Raw genomic sequence first — 14632 nt, 5'->3', positions numbered from 1 at the left:
ATCACTCATAAATTCTAGCATGTGTCAGAAACACTAACAATTTTTGTTTGTTTGTTTGTGTTTTCAGATCCTGGATGATTTGATGGATGTTGAACGATTAACAGCACATTTTTAAAATACTGCCAAATATATTACTTCGTTAGTTTATATGTGAGAGACAAGGGAGGGGAAGGGTTACATGATATAGCTAAAAAGAAATGTATAAAGAAGGTGGTGATGATGATGCATATAGTGTTAATCAGTGAACACATATTTGTTCTATTAGGAGTGAATTATTAATCATAATGTATTAAATGTATGCCCAAATTATTAAAATGTGACTTGTATTGACCTTAGAAATACTGTCATTTAAGTAAGTGTGGATACTACTAATAGAGCAAATATGCTATTGGTTTTCAGTTTCTATGCTCCACACAGGTAATGTCATGATATACTCTGTCTGTCTGCCTGTGGCATGGACTTCTCAGAAATGAATTCAGAAATTTCATATCAAATTTGATACATAGATATAAATACATGATCTATATAGTTTTCATTGCACATACATACCTGTACAAGGCCTTGGAACTGACGAGCAACAAAACTAGGAACAGATTTGTTTATGGTCTCAAATAATTTGCACACTAAATATTAATTATGGTCAATACTTTTACATCCTATCTTAGCAAACTTTATACATGCATACTGCTTTTGTAGTTGGGTTGAAATCAATCCACACATATCAAAGATTTTTTTTTCATATTTCCAAATATTTTTGCTGAATCACATTGCATCATGCAGTTTACATAAAGGAATTCATATAAATGTCCATTCAGTCCTCACGATAGAAGTGTTTTCATATACTAGTATCTAGCTTACATTGTATTGTTTAGAAATACTTATTCTATGTTGTTGCGAGGATTCTTTTCCAGTTCAGAGGATTTGCTGCCAATTTTATCCTGAAATGTGTCAGTATTTGTTTGAATGTGACAAAACCAATTTCATTAAATATTGGAGACACTAAACATGAAAGGGATGATGTTCACCTGGAGGGGGGGGGGCATTGAAAATCATTAAATACACAATGTTGATGATGCTGATTCTGCACACCCCGCTGTAGGAGGTTTATATCTGGGACTGCACACCCATTGTGATCATACAACATTGTTTTGAACTCTGCTTTGATTCATCATGTTCAACCTAGGAAGTACAAAATTCATCAGTTTAAAAGTGTTAAAAGTTTACTTGAACTTGGTGGGAACATGATATGACTTCACATATTGAGTTAGAAGAGAAGGGGTATAAAACAAACTAATTAGATGAGGAATGCATCACAGGACTTTAAATTTGTCACATTAAAACATTCTCACTACCAGAGCCTTTATTTTCACTTCAAGCATGTAAGTGTGTGTACTTTAAATAACACTGTGTATGATTTAGTGAACTCAATGAGGTCTTAAAATGCAGTAAGCTTTGTACAAACATAAAAAAATTCTCAGAAATTCTCGACTATGGACACAAATTTTGACCTTGATATCTTGCAATATGGCACAAACTACTTTATACGTGAAAGGAGACAAATAAAATATATCTGATAATATGAGGTTATTACGAGGATACCTCAATGTATGCATGTAGACAGTACAGCGGCAGTATCGACTGACGCGCAGCGGAGGTCGATGTGAGGGCGTACTGTCTTCGTGCATACTTTGAGGTATTCTCGTAATAGCCTTATTATTATACATCTTTTCCTTCCAAGGAAACATCATTGGAATGCCAAAATCCAAAAATGTTTAGAACAGAATCAGCACACTTCTTTGTGTGGAGTCCGGTCAACCCTCAATGGCAGCCATGTTTGTTTTTATTATTAGAGAACGCGTAATAATTCCATATTAGGAATTCACATTTCCTTATATAGTAGGATGAAAATACCCGTAAAATAAATATCACAAAATTACGACACACTGTAACTTATGGCGTTACGGTGACAGATGTATAATAATACAGTATAGTCATAGAGAATTTTGTGAAAACTCATCTCTAGTATTAATATTTTCATGAATTGCTGGAAAATACAATTGTGCACATTTTTTGTTCTTCATACTGACACTGTTATTTGCTTTGTGAGATTATGAGATACCTTACAAAAGAACTGCAGACATTTTTATTTGTGATGTAAACAAATATTTCTTAAATCACTTGAATAAACAGTGACTCTGCATGTGCAGTCCTTTTCTACTATACATTGTGTGTTTTTAGAAAATTTATAAATTAGTGTTACTTTGTCTATAATCTCCCAATACACATATTGAATATTATGGTAGGTATTTTTCTTTGCTTACTTGAGGATGCTTTTATCTGGATGATGTAATACAAGAGTTGTGCATATTTTCTGCATAGTGTTGTATGCTTTTTTAGAATTGGTAAAGTGTATACTTAATAAAGGCTGCCAAGTAAATTGTCTTATATGCAGGCTTCTATTCTATTGTTTCGGGACAATTATACCACGCTTGGTCAGATGACTCTTTGTTTTGGTCATACGTTTATTTCTGTAAATCCACATGTCTCAATGCAGATTGAAACCACTACAGTTGTATCCATATGAAGAGTGTATAGTTACTTCAGCTAATAACTTGTAAACTGTTATTGTAATCAGACCTTGCACCTTGACTATAACTGTGTGTAGCTTAATAGTCAAGGTGCAACATCAGAAGTTGATGATGAGATGGAGTTCTTTCTCAAATTTTGAAAAAAGTTGGCAAAGGTAGGGTTCTGAATTTAAAACATCAAATAGAGCATGTAGAGCTTGTAATGACTGAGCTATTGGAGATTTGATGGAAGTCTTTGCCAAATTATTGACTTTTGTGTTATGCGTTGAATTATTAATGAGCAAATAGCAGAGCATACATACATGTACCTCTTTTGTATTTATATAAATTAACCTCACTTCTTTCTGTGTCCAGGGCAAATCTACTGATTGCTGAATTATTCAGTTTTATCGCTTTCGTATGTTAGTATTACCAAATCCCCTAAGGCCTCATGCCTTCATGAGTAAAATGACCACAACTATGGCTTTAACAATCATAAAAACACTAACTTGTGCCATTAGCATTACAAATAGGCAAGAATTCAACCCAACCAGTGAGCCATTTGAATCAAATCAACTCAGAAAGCAAAAATTATCCCATGCAGATATGAAAGGGAGTACAATGTATATTTAACACACTTGGTGCTGTGGTCTAAAAGAGTAAAAAATACTGCAAATGCTACCATGTGGAGAAAATCTGGTGCTCTGAAACTGGTGATTTTTTAATTTCACCACTTTTAATAATAGCCGCGTTTTCAGTAATGACATTACTGTTGATTGTTTTACCCCCCTCCCCCACGTTTATTTTTTTTTAATTTATCCTAGAAAACCCCCACACTTCATTCAAGTATGAATAATATGTTTTCACTGTCTATTAAAAACCATTTGGTAATGTCCTTTACCCACAAGTCTTTGCACGTTCTCCTCAATCATTAGCTGATTTACTACCATGCTTTGGTTGTGATTGGTTATTGTTTTCAACTGTTATATGGAATTTGTATAAGAAAACATTCATGCCTTCAGGATATTCACTAGCAAATAATTCCTAAGAAAATTAGGACACTGTGTACTTAAACTGTACAAATAAAAACACTAACTCCCAGGAAGTAATAAAAGTACTACTGAACAAAATATTACAAGTAAACCCCCCCCCCACCCCCCACCTACCTGTGTGGATCATTTTGTCACCTTGAGTGGCGCTGTTTATTGCTAATGTGTTTGTGGTGGCGCTATTCATATCAACAAGAATTCAAAATGGCCACTCGTATAAATTGGACATGTGTTGACGTATATACATTTAGCTAGTGTACGTAATCCAATTAGTTATTTGACTCTAATGCGTATATTATCTTAGATAGCGGGGAAGATTAATTCTAAAAAAGTTTTCGTTCTTTGGATGTTAAAATTCCAATTCAGTGAGATTTTAACTCCGCCAACCCGTGTTGACCACAGACATGACGTCTGTCAACAAGGAAGCTTCAATGCTTCCATCAACTAGCAAAGAAGCTGCTGTTTATTACGGAGCTTATAATGACCTTCCAGAAGAAGTTAATAAATACAAGGAAGAGCTCGGAATAGAGGTAAATATAGTTAAACTTCATTACACAACTGAATCACAGTGAATACAATAAACTTCAATATGTTCTGTGAGCTACAGAACTGCAGATTATAACGTATGTACATAAAGAATAGCACAATTATCATACAAGATTTCTATTGTTATATGAGTGTAAATATCCCTGCGGTGTTCTAAATGAAAAAAAAAATAGTCACGTGATTGGTCATCGCAAACTCTGCCATGTATCACCACAGACATCAAGGACTGTAAAACCATTTATTTTCACTATTTTGATGTTTTTAGCATATTCACTGTTTTAATTTCAAGAATTTGTAAAAAAAACAAAGAGTTTGATTGTTGTTTTACATGTTCACATAGATTTAATTTAGCGAATTTTAAAACCCAGTGAAAAATTAATACATCTACAGTATTGACTGTGTGTCACCAAGCAGTACTATTAGTTTCATCATCCATGGGTCCAGTGAAAGTCTATACATTTTCCTTCTCCGAATTTCATCGCTATTTCAAACACAGTACCATATGATACCAATTAAATCACTGTTCTTTGCATTTGATGTCAATATGTTTTATCGATTTCAACTTGATCAATGTTATTTATGACAGCGATTTCGATTGAACACAGATTTATTGACTTTGTGATTGGTATGTGGTCTAATTTTGAAATAGAAATCTTAACAATTGATTATATTCACAGAATACTATATTAACATTAAATTATTTGAATTTATACATACATGTACCACTGTAAAAATGTGAAAAGTTGGTTTTGAATCTTTATATCACGTATAAGTGTAATTCCTTTTGCACAGAACAACACGAAACGCAATGTGATTTTATAATGTACATTTTGTATAACTTACTTTAGATCATGTCTCCTGCGTCCTTAGATACAATAGTGCCGCAATTATGAATACTTTGATAATTTAACTACTCATTCAATAATGTCTGCATGAACAACATTTAATATCTAGAATGCGCATGTTTCAAAAAACCTGGTTCACTGCTGATTGCCACATCAAAATTTGAAATGCTATTAAATTCCAAGTGTTTACAATGTCAAAAACATGTCAAGCCATGGAACAAGTGTGTTTGTTTACAAGACATTATCTGCAGTTTTGTAACTTAAGGGAAAGTCTTTTTTATTTTTAGTCAAAACCTGCATTTATATTTGTCTTTTATATTTTATATGTACCTTGTGTGCGCCTTTGAAGATTTGAACATTTATGTTTTGAATAATTGAAATAAATGACAAATTATTTCTCATTTGTTTATTTCTGTCTCAAATTCAGAAACCTGCGCAAAATGTATTTGTGGAGTCCTTCCTAAGAAGAACTGTGACAAGTAAGAGAAGGGTTGACCAAGAAATCAGAAACATCCTGTCAGCTAAAGCTATTGTGATGGATGTGGTAAAGCCAAAAAAAGTACCCACGGAAACCTCTATGAAGCAAAGAAAATCCCTTACTGCCAAAGAACGAAGACAATTGAAGATTTATGATATCAAACCAGATCACCAAAAGTAAAGTATAGTAAATAGAGATTGTGACAAGAATATATGCAGAAGTCTATTCTTACATACAACTTAATTCTTTTGTTTTTTATTAGTTATCATATTTTTCTTCATATATATGATCAGTTATATTTACCATAGCTCCAAAGCAGTTGATGTATGTGGACGTTTTGAGTACTACTTTATTTTGAAGTTGTCCAAACATAAACAGTTATCAACAACAATATGTCACAGAAAACTTTATGCTATAAAAAAAGCCAACACGCTTTATAGAACAACCAAGTTTGGTATGACTTAGATTACACACTCACTCAATCCTGATGAAACCCATCAGATACTATTGAATTATTGCAATGTCTGAATATTTTAATAACAGAATCTAGGCATAATGACTCGAGCACATTTCATATCTGGTCTCGTACTGTCCGAAAAATTGTTTTTGAAATCTTTGATGTGTCAAGTAATATCTGTACTGTAATAACTGCAGTTTATTCTCAAAATATCCACATAAGAAATTTTCTGCCAATAGCCAAATGTCATTGAACAGTTCTGTGGATGCAGCTGTGATTGCGTTTTCAGCAAGGTTCTTTGTTCAGTGATCAATGATGGACACTACATGTATTACAAAATTGATATTGGATGTGAAGCATTTTCCATTAAGATTAGTCTAAGATGCACCCTGGATACTTTGAGTTTTCTATAATATAGCCATTAGGTTTTATTTCATTCATGTTTACCACTACATCCCAGCAAACCTTGAACATTGCATTCTTCCTAGGTCAGTTGTACTGGAAGCAGAATTATTGACAGAATTATTGTATTGACAACAATACATTAGTTGTGATGAACGTTGCAAGACAGCTTTTGATCAGTACAATTCCAGAATTCTGTAACTATCAGATTTGACTTTTGAACAATTAACTCAAAATTAAAAAGGCTTTCAAATAAGTTTTACTGACACTACTACTATAATACAAAGGGGTAATATGTATGCAGGACCGTAAGAAGCATTTTCATTTTTAAAAAATTATTATTATTATGATATACATGTATTAATTCCTACAGATATACAATTTATGAACCATTACATTATTTATGGAAAGATTACATTCGAGATTATCTGCAGATACTGCCAGAAAAAGGATTGTAAGTACCCTGTCTGTGTCATGACTTTGTTCCCACAACATTTCTCAGAATATTAAATACATAATATCTATATAATGTATATGATAAATCTACCAGTACTAGTGTAAAATCTGGAGTTTCAGAATGCAATAATTCCTGGTTATCTGCATCCAATAACAATGCAAATTAGGATGCAGAGTGCAATAATTATGCAAATATTAGCTGATAAATGCAATCTTCTTATTTGTTGAACAAATCAATGACATCACACAATGTTGAATATAGATAATGACATATTAGCTGATAAATACAATATTCCCACATTTTTCAGCAATAAGCAGACACTAGAGAAGTTACTGAAAGCTGATTATCATGGTTGCATCATCAAAGGTTAGTTCACAGATCTTTAACTACTGGGCACATTATAGTGCTTACAGGGCAATTAAAAATTCTGTCGTATGATTGGTTAATCTGGCACATCATTTCATTCTTATGCAAATTAAGGCAGATGTGTGCTAGTTGCAGTGTTAACAGTTGTGTAAGTTACAAAAATGACGACTGGCAACATGCAGCAAGCATAACAGAACAAAATTCAAGTGTTTTACAAAATAAAAACAATGAAACATCTATTTTGTGACACAGCCTTGTTATACACATTTTTGACATCGACATTGAAGTATATGTGATTTTATTGACATTGAAACACTGACTAAAACTGTCAATGAAAATGTCAATGCCACTGCAATTTAAAAAAAAATTACATTCTCCTGGGTTTTCGTTACTACTCAAAGCTGCGCAGTATGTTTTGTAATGTGTTGACACTCTGATTTGATTTGTTGTTCAAATTCGGAAGAAAACAAACATAGATTAATCTTTGGTCCTACTGACTTTGTTTTTACTTTGAGTTCTACAGTTCTGAACTGTATAAGTCACCATTTTGAATTTGCTCTGAAAATACCAATAATTATTTCATGGACATGTGACTGATGAAAAAAACTTTGAAAGTCTTATTATTCAAATTACACAATCATTACATTCAACAATAATTATAGGGTCCAAAATATACTTTGACAATTCAAGTACCAAAAAAATCCAACTTTAAAAAGGACTATTTTATCTCATTTGTATATCAGTTGTAAATAATACCAATGTTTATGCTGCAGTACATATGTAATAATGCATCTAACAACATAAAAGAAAATTATTAGATAGTCAACAGTAGCAAAAGTAACCCCTTTTCTATGACAGAGTCAATATCTGTAGCTGTGTACCGTAAATCTGCATTTAAAGCCACATCTCTAATAGAAGTCAAACCTATAATTGAAAATCACAAATTCACTATTTCTCGTATGTTTTAGGGGCTCTAATAGAAGTCAAACCCATAATTGAAAATCACAAATTCACTATTTCTCGTATGTTTTAGGGGCTCTAATAGAAGTCAAACCCATAATTGAAAATCACAAATTCACTATTTCTCGTATGTTTTAGGGGCTCTAATAGAAGTCAAACCCATAATTGAAAATCACAAATTCACTATTTCTTGTATGTTTTAGGGGCTCTAATAGAAGTCAAACCCATAATTGAAAATCACAAATTCACTATTTCTTGTATGTTTTAGGAGCTCTAATAGAAGTCAAACCCATAATTGAAAATCACAAATTCACTATTTCTCGTATGTTTTAGGGGCTCTAATAGAAGTCAAACCCATAATTGAAAATCACAAATTCACTATTTCTTGTATGTTTTAGGGGCTCTAATAGAAGTCAAACCCATAATTGAAAATCACAAATTCACTATTTAGTCCCCGTTCGGACGCAGTCCGAAAACGGGGACTTATGTTTTGCCCTGTGTGCGTCCGTCCGTCCGTGCGTCCGTGCGTCCGTGCGTCCGTGATCACCTGTATCTTGAACATGCATGGACCGATTAAGTTCAAACTTCACTCATACATCACACCTTATATGGGACATATGCACATGCATTTTTTTCATGATCCGATTAACGATAGCCGAATAGCGGCCATTTTAAGGCCGAAAATGCATCAAAATCGCACATTTTCACCATTCCGGACCCGGATCTCAGTTATGCATGGACGGATTTTGTTCAAATTTGGTACATACATTAAACATAATAGGACCTTGATGCACGTCATTTTTTTTTTTGGATCGGGTTCGAAATGGCCGACTGGCGGCCATTTTGTTTTAAAGAATTCAGTTCTGGATCCGTATCCGAGACATGTCTGGATTGATCAAGTTCAAACTTCACACACACAAGGTACATCATGTCACAAATATGTATGTGCATTTGTTTCATGATCTCATTAACGATAGCCGAATAGCGGCCATTTTAAGGCCGAAAATGCATCAAAATCGCACATTTTCACCATTCCGGACCCGGATCTCAGTTATGCATGGACGGATTTTGTTCAAATTTGGTACATACATTAAACATAATAGGACCTTGATGCACGTCATTTTTTTTTTTGGATCGGGTTCGAAATGGCCGACTGGCGGCCATTTTGTTTTAAAGAATTCAGTTCTGGATCCGTATCTGAGACATGCTTGGATTGATCGAGTTCAAACTTCACACACACAAGGTACATCATGTCACAAATATGTATGTGCATTTGTTTCATGATCTCATTAACGATAGCCAAATGGCGGTCGCTTTAAGGCCGAAAATGCATTGAAATCGCACATTTTCACCATTCCGGACCCGGATCTCAGTTATGCATGGACGGATTTCATTCAAATTTGGTACATACATTAAACATAATAGGACCTTGATGCACGTCATTTTTTTTTCGGATCAAGTTCGAAATAGCCGACTGGCGGCCATTTTGTTTTAAAGAATTCAGTTCTGGATCCGTATCCGAGACATGTCTGGATTGATCAAGTTCAAACTTCACACACACAAGGTACATCATGTCACAAATATGTATGTGCATTTGTTTCATGATCTCATTAACGATAGCCAAATGGGGGCCGCTTTAAGGCCGAAAATGCATTGAAATCGCACATTTTCACCATTCCGGACCCGTATCTCAGTTATGCATGGATGGATTTTGTTCAAATTTGGTACATACATTAAACATAATAGGACCTTGATGCACGTCTTTTTTTTTTCCGGATCAAATTCGAAATGGCCGACTGGCGGCCATTTTGTTAAAGAATTCAGTTCTGGATCCGTATCCAAGACATGTCTGGATTGATCAAGTTCAAACTTCACACACACATGGTACATCATGTCACAAATAGATATGTGCATTTGTTTCATGATCTGCTTAACAATAGCGGAATGATGGCCATTTTAAGGCCGAAAATGCATCAAAATCACATATTTTCACAATTCCAGAACCGGATCTCAGTCATGCATGGATGGATTTTGTTCAGATGTAGCACAATGTGTTGTACATATGCAGGTGCATTTCGGTCATGATCTGCTTTGAATGTATATGTCACTCAAATATGAACGGAACGGGGACGTGTCATTGACAATGACTTGTTCTTGTATGTTTTAGGGGCTCTAATAGAAGTCAAACCCATAATTGAAAATCACAAATTCACTATTTCTTGTGTGTTTTAGGGGCTCTAATAGAAGTCAAACCCATAATTGAAAATCACAAATTCACTATTTCTTGTATGTTTTAGGGGCTCTAATAGAAGTCAAACCCATAATTGAAAATCACAAATTCACTATTTCTTGTATGTTTTAGGGGCTCTAATAGAAGTCAAACCCATAATTGAAAATCACAAATTCACTATTTCTCGTATGTTTTAGGGGCTCTAATAGAAGTCAAACCCATAATTGAAAATCACAAATTCACTATTTCTCGTATGTTTTAGGGGCTCTAATAGAAGTCAAACCCATAATTGAAAATCACAAATTCACTATTTCTCGTATGTTTTAGGGGCTCTAATAGAAGTCAAACCCATAATTGAAAATCACAAATTCACTATTTCTTGTATGTTTTAGGGGCTCTAATAGAAGTCAAACCCATAATTGAAAATCACAAATTCACTATTTCTCGTATGTTTTAGGGGCTCTAATAGAAGTCAAACCCATAATTGAAAATCACAAATTCACTATTTCTCGTATGTTTTAGGGGCTCTAATAGAAGTCAAACCCATAATTGAAAATCACAAATTCACTATTTCTTGTATGTTTTAGGGGCTCTAATAGAAGTCTTATCCCTTCTGTTTCATTGTACCATTTAATAGAAGTCGAAGACTGGGCAGATATGATTTACAATCACATGTTTTCATTTGTATTCACAGTGACCAAGTCAAAGTGTCCATCATATGTAGGTACAACAGGAATTGTTGTTCAGGAGACAAAGAATGTTTTCAAAATTATTACAAAAGATGATATCTTAAAAAGTAAGGATCATTCTCACTTCAAAGTTGTTTGATGTTTTAATGCAATACATTTATATGTCCACGCAATGCTAACTGAGTCTATTTTACTGTTATTATTCCCATTTTGGACATTGGTCAAGGAAAAAATAAAATTGTTCGATTCCTGCATTTCATCACATATATGTATATATATCGTACAAGTTTTGTAATCCTTTCCAATCTAATTCTTTTTTGTAGCTATTCCAAAAGTGAATACTGTTTTCTGTGTAGAGGTACAATCATTATTAGTAACACTGTATGGGAATCATTTAAGAAGAAGAGCAAGTGAAAGATCAGTGAAGAAATTCAAAAGTAAACCTACAATTGACCTCTGATGTGGTTGAAATGATTTCTTATGCTTCGCTGAAGGAAGTTTGAAGTAATGCTGTATAAGGCATCTGAAGGACTTGACCTGTCTCAAATTATACAAAAGTGCTAAACAAAACTGTCGAAATTGGGTTATTTTTGTTTGAATGACTGTAGTTCTGCTGCTGCTGGTGTTCAACATTTGTTATGAGGACTCTATGAAGACTCTAATATACAGATTTGCAGATTTGCTCATTAAGTTAAATATTATGTATTTCAATATCACTCTGTATTTTATACAAAATATGTATTCTGTACTGATGTATGTTTTAAAATTTAGTTTGGCATGTATGTTGGAACGTAGATGATATGATACACATATTTTTGACTCTGTAGTCATTGTCTTTAATATTAGTAACACTTGTACTGAAAATAAAGTGATTCATCACAATATGGGGATTTTTTTTTTCTAACAACAATTGTATTGGAAAGTATCTGTGCAATTAAAAGTTATTTGACCAGTCAATATTAAATTATATTGTGACATAAATTGTAAGTTAAAAGTACAGAGCCCTGGCTGTGTGAATGAAAAGTGCACATGTTTGGATACTTTGCAACAACCCATTGCACATGTTTATTTTTAAGACTGCTGATACAGTCACTGGATTGTGTTGTCAGCAGAATTTGAGATACATACATCCTGTCTCTCCCTGTGGCATAATGGTATGGCTCAGACAGTGACATGGTGATTGTGAAATACCTTGGAATGTGCTGAGCCCAGTGTTGTTGGTAATGAAAATAGATATGACATCATTGACCCGAGTCTCCTACTTTAAATTGGTAGAGCTTGGATTAAGAGTGGTTTATTCCACAACCAAAATTGGCATCCTCTGTACACTGATTTGTCGGCTATTTCGAGATAACCAATCATTTCATTATATACATTTTATTATTTGCATGGCCATAAATTAGCTAGAGTATTTAAGTTGAGACATAAGGGAAAATCTTTAGTCAGGAAGGTGACCTGACTTGATCCTGTAACATCTTGTGATGCTGATTCCTGACTCCAGTGAGCTGTACCCTATACAGGGGTACATATGCAGACGTGCTGTGCAGTAATCCCTGCTGATCAACAGGAACCACTGAAGCTCACTGCCTGAACTACTCCCGTTGTACCAGTGCTACCAGTAGCAGCAGATAGCAGTGCAGTTGCCGATACTCCCTGGACACAGAGCACGAGTTTAAATTGTAGTGCAGCTGCTTCGCCAGTGTGCCAGATACGAAGGAACGCAACATTGCACATTGCTGTCCAATGGAGAGTGGAGTGTTCCCTGCAGCATCGATCAAGTCTCTAATTTATTTTATTTTACAGTGTATCCCCCTCCTTGCTGGTTCCAGTGACCAGCATCCCTGTTATTTGTTTATTAAAGTACAGGAAACCGTATATATTGTGTTGTGTTGATTTGTTATAATCGTTACTGGTATATTTCTTTCTCTGCACAGTCTCAGTTGTGGTGATATACATTCACCAAACGATCCCCACCCCGTGACAGCGGACGAGCTGAGAGGGAGGAGACTTATTAGATAAGCACGCTACCAAAGACAAAGACTATTAGACCGGTATTAAAGACAAACTCCCCGATCCTGAATACGGTGTAGCCCCATAAAGGCCCCCCCCCCCCGCATTTAACGTCACATTGGTGGCAGCGGTGGGATACAACTGGTGCAGAGGAGGTGAACCAGAGAAAGCAGATCAAGGCGACTCCTGTTACAGATCAAGAAATGGCAGAGAAAGATTCCAGTAGAAAGTATCCAGACTGAACCAGTAGCAGATCCAGAAATGGCAAAGCCGATTCCAGTAGAGAGTATCCAGATTGAACCAGTAGCTGATGCAGAGCAAAGAAATGATCAGCAAATTTTTGTTGATACATTAAGAGAAATACAGTTTGCACAGGCAGCAGCTGGTGATACTGCAGAGCTTAAAGATCCAGTGGAGACTGAAAAAGAGGGGGTTGTGCTGCCAGAGGGTAAAGCAGAGGAGCTGCCCCCACAGGTGACACCAACCTCTGGCTATGGGACCCAAGAAATGAGTAAAGCTGACCTGTTGACTGGCAGTAGAGTTACAGCGGAAAAGCAGAGTGAATCAGCAGTAGCAGAGAAAACAGATATACCATGGAGGCTGGATACAGCCACACCATGGTACCGATCATCATTGAGAGGGAGACCAGCTGACAGAGCATATGACTTATGGCTTGGGTACCCCCGGGCACAATCAACTGGCAGATGACTGACAAACCCCACCTCAGATTTATTTGAGGAGGTAAAAGAGGATCCAGATCTGGTAGTTAGACCAAAGTTGTACAGAGAAAAAGCACTGAAAGGAGAGGAGGCTTTCCATCAGAGGGGCATGTATCCTGTGACAAAGCCTAGCATAATTCCAGAAAAATTTAAAGGTGAAACGCCATGGAGATATTACAAAGACTATTTTGCACAATGTGCAATTGTAAATAATTGGGATATGGTACACAAGTCCAAGTATTTAGCAGTGAGTTTGTCCAGTTTGGCGCAGAAAGTGCTGACCCAAGAAACAGATGGTGGAGAAATACCACACCAAGAGTTAGTCGCAAGATTGGACAAGAGATTTAGTCCCAGTGGGCAAGCAGATACCAATGCGGCAGAACTACGGTCTAGGCAGCGGAAGAAAGATGAAAGTTTGTAAGAATTGGGTGAAGCTATACGTGAATTAACAGAGATGGCCTACCCAGGTATGGATCCTGCTTCCCAAGAAAGGCTGGGCAGGCAGTATTTCAAAAATACAATCCCTGAGAAAGAAATAAGAGACGGTATATTTAGAGCAAATCCAAACACTTTTGACCAGGAGATACAGGTTGCATTGGAGACTGAGTCACACGTGATGTCAGAGAAACAAAGCCTAGCTGAGCAGTACCCCAAATTTAGCAGAGTGCTGAATGCTGATTGTGACTCAGAGGTGATGGAGCTGAATGAAGGAATGAAAGAAATGGGGGTAGGACAATTTCAACCAAGCCTGATAGCAGAACAGCCATGCAGTGGGGGACAAGAAAGACCAGAAAGGTGGCGCCTGATAGGAATTGAGTGTTATAGATGTGGTGGACGGAGGCATATAAAGAGAAACT

At 35.5% G+C, this 14632-nt stretch overlaps 2 protein-coding genes across 2 annotated transcripts in view; both read left to right on the top strand.

The window, feature by feature from the left end:
- The window catches only part of LOC100374833 (cleavage and polyadenylation specificity factor subunit 1-like), a 42658-nt gene extending 40213 nt beyond the window's left edge, over positions 1-2445 (top strand). Inside the window, exon 41 of the mRNA XM_085500510.1 lies at positions 68-2445. Within this exon, the coding sequence (XP_085356636.1) occupies positions 68-115 (48 nt within the window). The 3' untranslated portion in view covers positions 116-2445. The remainder of the gene's footprint in view (positions 1-67) is intronic.
- Positions 2446-3797: 1352 nt separating this feature from the next.
- LOC100374685 (ribonuclease P protein subunit p29-like) lies at positions 3798-12923 on the top strand. The gene is made up of 6 exons (XM_002736255.4): positions 3798-4146; positions 5435-5661; positions 6718-6798; positions 7109-7167; positions 11052-11153; positions 11370-12923. Exons 1-6 carry the CDS (start codon positions 4021-4023, stop codon positions 11504-11506), a joined length of 732 nt encoding a protein of 243 aa, XP_002736301.1. The 5' UTR covers positions 3798-4020; the 3' UTR covers positions 11507-12923.
- The last annotated feature ends 1709 nt before the right edge of the window (positions 12924-14632 follow it).

Source organism: Saccoglossus kowalevskii, chromosome 6 (assembly GCF_978046115.1).
Source record: "Saccoglossus kowalevskii chromosome 6, keSacKowa6.1, whole genome shotgun sequence".
Taxonomy (NCBI): domain Eukaryota; kingdom Metazoa; phylum Hemichordata; class Enteropneusta; family Harrimaniidae; genus Saccoglossus; species Saccoglossus kowalevskii.
The sequence above is the reverse complement of the archived record's forward strand: the minus strand, read 5'-3'. Positions and strand labels throughout refer to the sequence as shown.

Bases quoted from the DNA above. Each gene is read 5' to 3' on its own strand.
- LOC100374685 (XM_002736255.4), top strand. From the start codon at position 4,021: ATGACGTCTGTCAACAAGGAAGCTTCAATGCTTCCATCAACTAGCAAA. The intron at 4,147-5,434 runs GTAAATATAGTT...TCTCAAATTCAG, and splicing joins AGGAAGAGCTCGGAATAGAG to AAACCTGCGCAAAATGTATT. The intron at 5,662-6,717 runs GTAAAGTATAGT...TAATTCCTACAG, and splicing joins ATCAAACCAGATCACCAAAA to ATATACAATTTATGAACCAT.